Source organism: Antrostomus carolinensis, unplaced genomic scaffold (assembly GCF_000700745.2).
Source record: "Antrostomus carolinensis isolate BGI_N321 unplaced genomic scaffold, ASM70074v2 scaffold20389, whole genome shotgun sequence".
NCBI lineage: Eukaryota > Metazoa > Chordata > Aves > Caprimulgiformes > Caprimulgidae > Antrostomus > Antrostomus carolinensis.
Window position 1 is genome coordinate 2,574 of NW_010340919.1, and position 8,727 is coordinate 11,300.

At 48.2% G+C, this 8,727-nt stretch overlaps 1 protein-coding gene across 1 annotated transcript in view; it reads left to right on the forward strand.

The window, feature by feature from the left end:
• Positions 1–215: 215 nt before the first annotated feature.
• ZNF598 (zinc finger protein 598, E3 ubiquitin ligase) overlaps positions 216–8,727 on the forward strand; it is a gene marked incomplete at its 5' end in the record, with an annotated part of 12,861 nt that continues 4,349 nt past the window's right edge. Inside the window, 8 exons of the mRNA XM_029087064.1 lie at positions 216–328; positions 1,500–1,629; positions 3,160–3,371; positions 3,925–4,142; positions 5,140–5,257; positions 5,689–5,730; positions 6,320–6,501; positions 8,084–8,156. Coding sequence (XP_028942897.1) covers positions 216–328; positions 1,500–1,629; positions 3,160–3,371; positions 3,925–4,142; positions 5,140–5,257; positions 5,689–5,730; positions 6,320–6,501; positions 8,084–8,156 — 1,088 coding nt within the window. The remainder of the gene's footprint in view (positions 329–1,499; positions 1,630–3,159; positions 3,372–3,924; positions 4,143–5,139; positions 5,258–5,688; positions 5,731–6,319; positions 6,502–8,083; positions 8,157–8,727) is intronic.

Below are 8,727 nucleotides of genomic sequence, written 5' to 3' on the forward strand. Positions count from 1 at the left end.
GTCCAACCCACCTTCCTCTGGAAGCTGATAAGGAGCAGTCCCAGCAGCTCTGATAACAGTTGAGGGGGTGCTGAGGGGCAGCTGGGGCTGACACAAAGCTCTGCAAGCCTTCCCCAAGCTCCAGGCTGTGGCCAGTCCCCTCCCAAGCAGGGTGTGAGCCGAGGAGTTTCCCTGGAGCCCCCGAGCGCTCGGGCTGATGTGTGCGTTGCCTGCAGGTTGTCTTCGGCCGGAAGCTGACGTCCTTCTCAGCAATAGCACTTAACAAGTTGCAGCACGAGAAGAAATATGACATTTATTTTACGGATGGAGATGTTTATGCACTGTACAGGTGAGTGCTGGGACCCTTCCTGGAACACATCCCTGGAGGAGGATGCTCTTGTCTGCCTGAGGTGGCGGGAGCCGCGTGCCGGGGAACAGCGGGGTGGGTTTGTTCCACGGGGATGTCACTCACTCTGGGTCACAGCTGAATCACTGTTGTCATTGTATTTATTGCTGTGCTGAGCCTGAGGAATCATCAAAACCAATGGGACCAAACATGTGAGAAGAAGAGCAACCTTCTGTGCCTGCAGAGAGCTTCATTGTAAACGGGGGAGGAAAAGGGTGAAGTAAAAAACCAATGTGGAGTGAAAAATCTGCCAGCAGAGTAGTTTTAATAATGTGAAATATTTTCATTGGGTTTTTTTCATAATTAATTGGAAAGCTTTCAGAGAATTAAAAGCAGCTAAAAGGAAAGAAGAGTGAAAAAAAGATTAAACCATGTGGGAATGGTACCTTTTTCATGGAGCATTTTATCCAGCCTGATGGGAGCTAAGGGTGTAGCTTTGCTGGTATACTGACAGTTCTGTGTGACTCTGTATTTATGGAACTGGGCAATGGGTTTAGTGAGCAGAATCAGTTGGAAATGTGTTCTGGTGAATTACACACCAGCTCTGGGAATGCCTTTGGTGACAGATCTCTGGAGAGCTGCTGAGATCACAGTTCTGTGGGCAGCAATCGGGTGTGAGAGAGCGGGGTCTCCCACTGAGCCCAGTGCTCTGTCTGCAGCTCTTGTTGGGAGTCACTGTGGGGTTTCTGTTGGGTTTTTTTTTCCCCTCTCTTTTTTTGGTACCATTCTTTCTCTCTCACCATTGTGTTCTTCAGTTTCTGACAGTAGAAAGTGCAATTAAATTGGATGTGAATGTTGCATGGATCAGCTGAATCTGCAGCGAGCAGAGGGTTCATTGCCTGGCCGTGTTACAGTCCACTCAGGATTTTCTAGTGGCAGCGTGTTACTCACACTGTGACTGTTCAGCTCTTCTCTTGCAACTGAAACCTCTGGGTGATTTGGTTCCTGTTCTGTTCCAAGTGTTTTTGGAATAAGCAGGACTCACCTCTCAGATTGCTGGGGAGCCACAAAAACGCCGCCTTCTGCCGCCAGCCCAACCTTTGTTTTTCCATACAGGGATGGGGTTGCTGAGAGGCAATCAGAGAATCTTTAGGCAATCTTTGTTGTCCCTTAGGAAGCTGCTGCAGCATGAATGCTCTTTGTGTCCGGATGCCAAGCCATTCAACACCTTTGCAGATCTGGAACAGCACATGAGGAAGCAGCATGAACTCTTCTGTTGCAAACTCTGTGTGAAACACTTAAAGGTGAGCTGGGTCTGTGTTTCAGTGTGTGGGAAGGAGGGCTCCTTCCTTACATGACCTGCAAGAGTCCTTGGGGATAGTAGAACTTGTTGGCTTTTAATTTCAGAATCCTGCAGAGATTTTTATTTCACAGAAAAAAAAAAAAGTTCCATATTACTAGTAGCTACTGAAAAGAAGTTCTTCAGCTCGCAGGAGCTTCAGTCCATCCAGCCTAGCTAAGCCAAACGAGCCTGTTCCCAGAACAAGGTAACACTCCTTGTCTGGGTGAGAAACAGGATATTCTGTTCTCAGGGCTTTGTTGGTCTTTTTTGGCATCTTCAGAACCCTTCCTACCAAAATAGCTCGTGTGTTAGGGACAGGAGATGGGCTTACAACACAATTTCCTCACTGATCTGTGTCCTTGGTGTGTAGCCATCTTGGGGTGGCTGCTGTCTGAGGAGAGTCAACCAGCTCACTTCCAGTTTCTGGGGTTTTTAGTTTGAATATGTGTCCTGGTTTTGCTAGGATAGAGTTAACAAACCACCACAATATGCAAAATACTGTGTGTTCATAAATACATAGTTAGGATTTTTTAAATGTAAAGTTTGTTACGTTATATTAATGCACAAAAAAAGAAGTGAAAAGGGAAAAAGGTGAATTAGATCTATATCCAGTCTTCAGACTGAGTGAAATGCAAGTTACATCTCATTTGGATCTGTCACTTGAACTTTGTTTCCTATTCGCTGAAAATTTCAGGTGTAGGTTGTCAAATTGCATCTTCTAAAGCAAATCTGCCACTCCTACAGATGAACCAGTGTGCACAACCTGGCTTATCCCACTGTGTCCTGTGTTCACAAGAATCATAGAACCACAGACTGGGTTGGGTTGGGAGGGACCTTAAAGCTCACCCAGTCCCAACCCCCCTGCCAGCAGCAGGGACCCCTTCCACTAGACCAGGTTGCTCAAAGCCTCATCCAACCTGGCCTTCAACACTTCCAGGGAGGAGCAGCCACAGCTTCTCTGGACAACCTGGGACACTGTCTCACCACCCTCACAGTGAAGAACTTCTTCCTAATATCTCATCTAAACCTCCCCTCTTTCAGCTTAAACCCATTTCCCCTTGTTTTGTCATTAACTGCCCTTATGAAAAGTCCCTCCCCAGCTTTCTTGTAGGCCCCCTTCAGGTACTGGGAGGCCACTAGAAGGTCTCCCTGGAGCCTTCTCTTCTCCAGGCTGAACAGCCCCAACTCTCTCAGCCTGTCCTCACAGCAGAGCTGCTCCAGCCCTCGGATCATCCTGGTGGCCTCCTCTGGACTTGTTCTAACTGGTCCATGTCTTTCTTGTGATGGGGGCTCCAGAACTGGACACAGTATTCCAGGTGGGGCCTTACAAGAGCGGAGCAGAGGGGCAGAATCCCCTCCCTCCACCTGCTGCCCACGCTGCTCTGGGTGCAGCCCAGGACACGGTTATTGGCCTCTGTGCTGCCAGCGCACGTTGTCTGCTCGTGTTCAGCTTCTCACTCAAGAAGTAACACGTGTATTTATGCTTCTCCAGATTTTCACTTACGAGAGGAAGTGGTATTCTCGTAAGGACCTGGCCCGTCACCGAATCCACGGGGACCCAGATGACACCTCTCACCGTGGGCACCCCCTGTGCAAATTCTGCGACGAGCGTTATTTGGATAACGACGAGTTACTGAAGCACCTCCGGCGGGATCATTATTTTTGTCACTTCTGTGACTCTGACGGTGCTCAGGAATACTACAGGTTTGTGCAAGCAGGTTTTTTTTTTTCCCCTTTTTCTGTTGCTTAAATTCTGAGGAAAAATCACTTGGGTCTGCTTTTGAATTTGGATTTTGGGTCTCCTTTGGGAAGATGGTGGTTGAAGACAGAGGGCAAGAATGTGAGCAGGTTGGCTGCAGTCTCTCTTGCTCCTCAAACCAATAACCAAAGTAATCACTTTCTGTCTAGTCCATGTTTTAAAGTTTTCTACCTGAAAAGTTCCATTTTGCAGCATGATGTCTGCACCTTCCTAGTGTGTTAATGCTCCAAAGTTCATGTGGGAAGCAGACAGAAGGAAATTCTCTTTGTGAGAGACGTGCCTGATGTCCAGCTGGATGTGATGAGATTTAGTTTAACGTCTGGGATTGTGCATCAAGATCTGTGTTGACTGCACACAAGTGGTTTCAGCTGGAAAGCTTGTCAGGGGACAAAGAAAGAACCAACCTTCTAGGATTGTCCTCATCTTGTAAGAGGAACCACACACCATTAGTCAAACAGGTTGGGAAGGTGGCAGCTCGAGTCTCTCTTCTCTTCCCAGTGATTACGAGTACCTCCGGGAGCACTTCCGCGAGAAGCATTTCCTCTGCGAGGAGGGCCGGTGCAGCACGGAGCAGTTCACCCACGCCTTCCGCACCGAAATCGACTATAAAGCCCACAAAACAGCCTGTCACAGCAAGAACAGGGCAGAGGCCAGGCAGAACCGCCAGATAGACCTGCAGTTTAACTATGCTCCCAGGCACCAGAGGAGGAGTGAGGGTGAGTGTGGCTGGGGATGAGGTGGACAGAAGCCTATTCGTTCTTACTGCTTGGGGGGTTTTCCAGAACATCTGGTGAACGATTCCTAGTCGGGAAGAAATTCTTTACAAAGAGGGTGGGCAAATCCTAGAGCAGGACCCTGAGAGGTTGTGGAGTTGTTGGTCTGTTCAACCAAGGAACAAGTGACAGGACAAGAGGAAATGGGCTCCAGTTGTGCCCAGGGCAGTTGAGATGGGATGTGAGGAAGAATTTCTTTGCTGCAAGGGTTCTGAGGCATTGGAAAGGGTTGCCCAGGGCAGTGGTGGAGTCCCCATCCCTGGAGGGATTGAAGAGTCGTGTAGACACAGTGCTGAGGGACATGGGTTAGTCGGGGACTGGTCAGTGTTGGGTTCATGGTTGGACTTGATGATCTTCAAGGGCTTTTCCAATCCAGGCAGTTCTGGGATCCTGTTTGTCCTTGAAGATAACCAGAACTTGGCCAGACAGGGCCCTGGGCAACCTGATGTAGTTTCTGAGCTGGCCTTGATTTGAGTGAGGGGATGGAGCAGATGACATCCAGAGGTCTCTTCCTACCTGGGATGACAACATGATTTCAGGAAAATTGCTGACTTCTCCAGTTTGTACTGAAGTGCACAATTTGCATGACAGCTACTCCAAAGCAGTGCTGAACGTGGAGCTTGAGACCAGAGTCGCACCTCCACTGAGGAGTGCAGAGAGCGACACACACACACACGAACTTTTCTTCTGTGTGGAGCTGTATGTAGAGATCTCTGCATAAAACCAGAATTACTCAAAACTCCCATCACAGGTTACAATACATGCACTGCAAAATGTATTTTACTGTAACAATCCTGAAGGCCATCTCGACTGCTTAATCATCAGAAAGAAATCAGGAGAGTTTTGTTTGTCCTAGTGTATTTTTGCTTTTTTCAGGCATGGGGTGATGCCCAGATTAGAGAAATAACTTTGAGAGTGACCAGCCATCCCTCCTGTTTAGGTGTTATAGGTGGAGAGGACTATGAGGAGGTTGACAGGTACAACAGGCAAGGGAGGTCAGGCAGACTGGGCGGCCGAGGAAGTCAGCAGAACAGAAGAGGCAGCTGGAGGTACAAGAGGTGAGTAGCACAACATTTTGTGGGTTTTTATTGCTGCTTAGTGTGGTTTTTTATTTACCAATTAACAATGTTTTGGTGGACTAGTAGGAAGGAAGTGGGTACAAAATTTGGAAGCCTCCAGACTGAATCCTTGAAGGTAGAACTAGTTTCCAGACTAAGCCTGTGTGCTGACTACATGCTTGGTTAAAGTGAAGTCATTCTGTGTGAAGTTCCAGCTCTGGAGCTGACACGGGAAGCAAACAATGTCATCTGCAACTTGTGGCTTAAATACTCAGAATCCTGAATTAATTTCAGCAACTGTTTTTGTGCTAACTTCTCTAAATAGGGTGTTCTGAAGTAAGTGACAAGTGTTTGCAGGTTTAATGGACTGTTTGGTCTGGGTAATCGTGAAGTTGCTGTTCTAAGGACCATGCTTTTCATTGAACTAACAGATCTCTGTGTGGCCAGACTGAGTGCTTTGGAAAAAGAAGAGGGTTAAGTATTGAAATGAAATTTTGCATTTCTATGTCTCCCCATCCACACGAGGCCCGAGTGCTTTCTACATCCTGCACATCTATTTTTCTTTTTTTTTTTTTTTTTCTGCTGGATGGTCAACTGGTTCATTACTGGTGATTTCACTGGGGGAAAAAGTCCATCTCTATAAACACTTTGATGTTGGTGTCGCATGTGGATTGTGCATGTGTTGAGAGTTCATGACAAACCATGTTTCAAAGAATTACTGTGGCCTACAACTATGATTCCATACGTTTGAAGATGAATGGGAGAGACATGTGTCCCCATGCATCCTTGGTACTGTCTCTCCCAGTTCACCCCAGTTTCTTCTGGCCTGGATTGTTATTACCACGTGTAGAACTCACAAATCCAGGGGTGAACGTTGCCTGTTTCACTACCTGGTGCCAGGGTATGTTGGAGAGGTTGGTTTCTTTAAACCTTCTCAGCAGGTGGCAGCACAAGATCAGGGACAGTCATCGGAGGTGACACCAGAGAGGTGAGAGCTGGAGCGAGACAAACCTGCTGGGTCACCTTTACTGTTTGACCAAGAAAATCTGCCTTGTCCTGTAGGGAGGAAGAAGACAGAGACGTTGCAGCGGCCGTCAGGGCATCTGTGGCAGCTAAACGGCAAGAGGAGAAAAAACGGGTAGAAGACAAAGAGGACAACAGCAGTAGAGGTAAAAAGGAGGACTTGAGGGATTCTGAAGTGCTCGGCTCCAAACGTGTGCCAAAGTCTTCAGCTGATGCTACAGGTTAGTGTTGAACACGTTCTGCAGCTGCTGGGAGGTGTGATGGGTCTGGAGATCAGCCTGGCAAAAGTGGGAATCGCCACACGTTCCTCTCAGAAGCTGCTGATCTCTTCTCTCTGGCCACCAACACCAGGAGCAGAGGGAATGGCAGGAAGATGTGGCAGGGGAGGGTGAGGTTGGCCATGAGGAAAAGGTTCTTGAGGCAGAGGGTGGTGGAGCACTGGAACAGGCTCCCCAGGGAGGTGCTCATGGCACCAAACCTGACAAGATTCCAGCAGCATTTGGCCAAGGCCCTCAGGGACATGGTGTGAATGTTGGGATTGTCCTGTGCAGGGACAGGAGTTGGACTCCAGCATCCTGGTGGGTCCTGGATGATTCCAGCTCACAACATTTGATGATTCTATGGTAGAGCTGTGCAAAACCTGAATCCAGCAGCACGGATTTGCAGTGAGATGTGTCCCAGTGGGCTGGGACTCCTGCAGCAGGTTCCACTTGAAACGGAGCTGGGTAGAAACAGCAGATGGAAATAACGCAGGACAGTGTGTGTGAGGTTCCATCCCAACCAGTATAATCTGAGAACGTGCCATTTCCTGCTCCAGCATGCAAGGACTGATTTTTTTTGTGATGCTTGGGCTGATTTTTCCCCTTTTTTGAGAACAAGTGATTCCCAGTAAAGGTTTATAACTGGTGAAAGCAACCTTTTAATTGTTTTGAACCACATCCAGTTTGGGGCAAATAAATATGATGCAGTGATATTTTGATATGACTGTTGCTCCAGCTCCATTTTCCACTGTTTATTGCTCCTGCAGCAGGATTCTCAGAGGTTATATCTGGATTCTCAGAGGTTATATCTGGATTCTCAGAGGTTATATCCCTTCATTTGAGCTGAGAGCTGCTGAGAGCTCCGTTTGGTTCATGGGTACAGCCCCGTTGGGGTGAGAGGGAGGGTTCTCTCCCTCAGCCCAGCTGCCTGCCCAGCTTTTGCTGCACGCCTGTCAGAGCTGTTATCAATCTGCCCCTGAACTGCTGCAGTCTGCAGCACAGGATTTGGATTTTAAGGCAAATCTAAATGAGGAAGGAGTTATGTTCCAATGTAAAATGACTGCTCGGGAGTTAATTGCTGAGCAGCTTGGGCATCTGCACAGCAGAGGTGTGAGGAACTGCTGGGAGGAGCAGCTTTCCCAGTGAAGAAGCATTGGCACACCTCAGCTGGAGCACTGAGGCTCTGGTGAGCAGGCAGTGGAGTGCTGACCTCTGGTAGAAGCGTGGAGCAGGCAGCTGGAGGTGTTGGCACCTCGGTCTCTAGAGGTTCCCTCACAAAGTGCCCGTCAACCAACGCTTTGCTCGTGTTCAGTGTCATGAATTTCCCGTGTGCGGTGACATAATGGTGAATGCAGTTAATTGAAGGAAACAGTGATGGATGGATTTAAATTGTTCTTTTGGAATGTCACAGTTAATGACATCATCAGCTGCTGAAAATAGGGCTTGTTAGTGCTGCTGTCAGGCTCGTTGATGGCCTCCTCCCTGAAATGAACAGATTGTAGCTGAAAACCTTTCTTTGCTCTTTTTGTTGATATCCCAAAAGAAGCAGCTGCTAATGGTGCTTTAAGCCAGGATGACTTCCCAGCAATCGGTTCCGCAGCAGGAGCTCTACCAGGGTAAGTTTGTGCAAGGCTGCAGTTATGAGAAGGAAGATTTAGAAGCTTCCTGGTGTTCTGGGTTTCTGGAGAAGATAATTCTGCAGTTCACTTAAATTATAAAGACTTCCCCTTCTGCCTTGAGCTGTGTCTGTCCTGGTCACCTGCATGAACAGCATCAGGTGTTGCTTCAGTTTGTGGCTTGATCATTTGGTGGCCCAGTTTCAGGGAAATTCTCAATATTCTCCATTCCAGCTATTTTTAACTTGATGGCTTATCTTGAAGGAGCCATACACTGTGAGCTTTTAAAGTCATCATCTCCTGAAATTGGTGATGACCAGAACAGTGTCTTTGCAGGATGTGGCAGCTCAAAGCCTGGGTGTACAGCAGCTTTGGTCAAGCTGAGGTGTCCTGAGCCAGTAGTGCTGACACAGTGAGGGTGGTGTGTGACCACCTTCTCTTGCACCCAGAGCAGCGTGGGCAGCAGGTCAAGGGAGGTGATTCTCCCCCTCTGCTCCGCTCTTGTAAGGCCCCACCTGGAATACTGCATCCAGTTCTGGAGCCCCCAACACAAGAGAGACCTGGAGCAGCT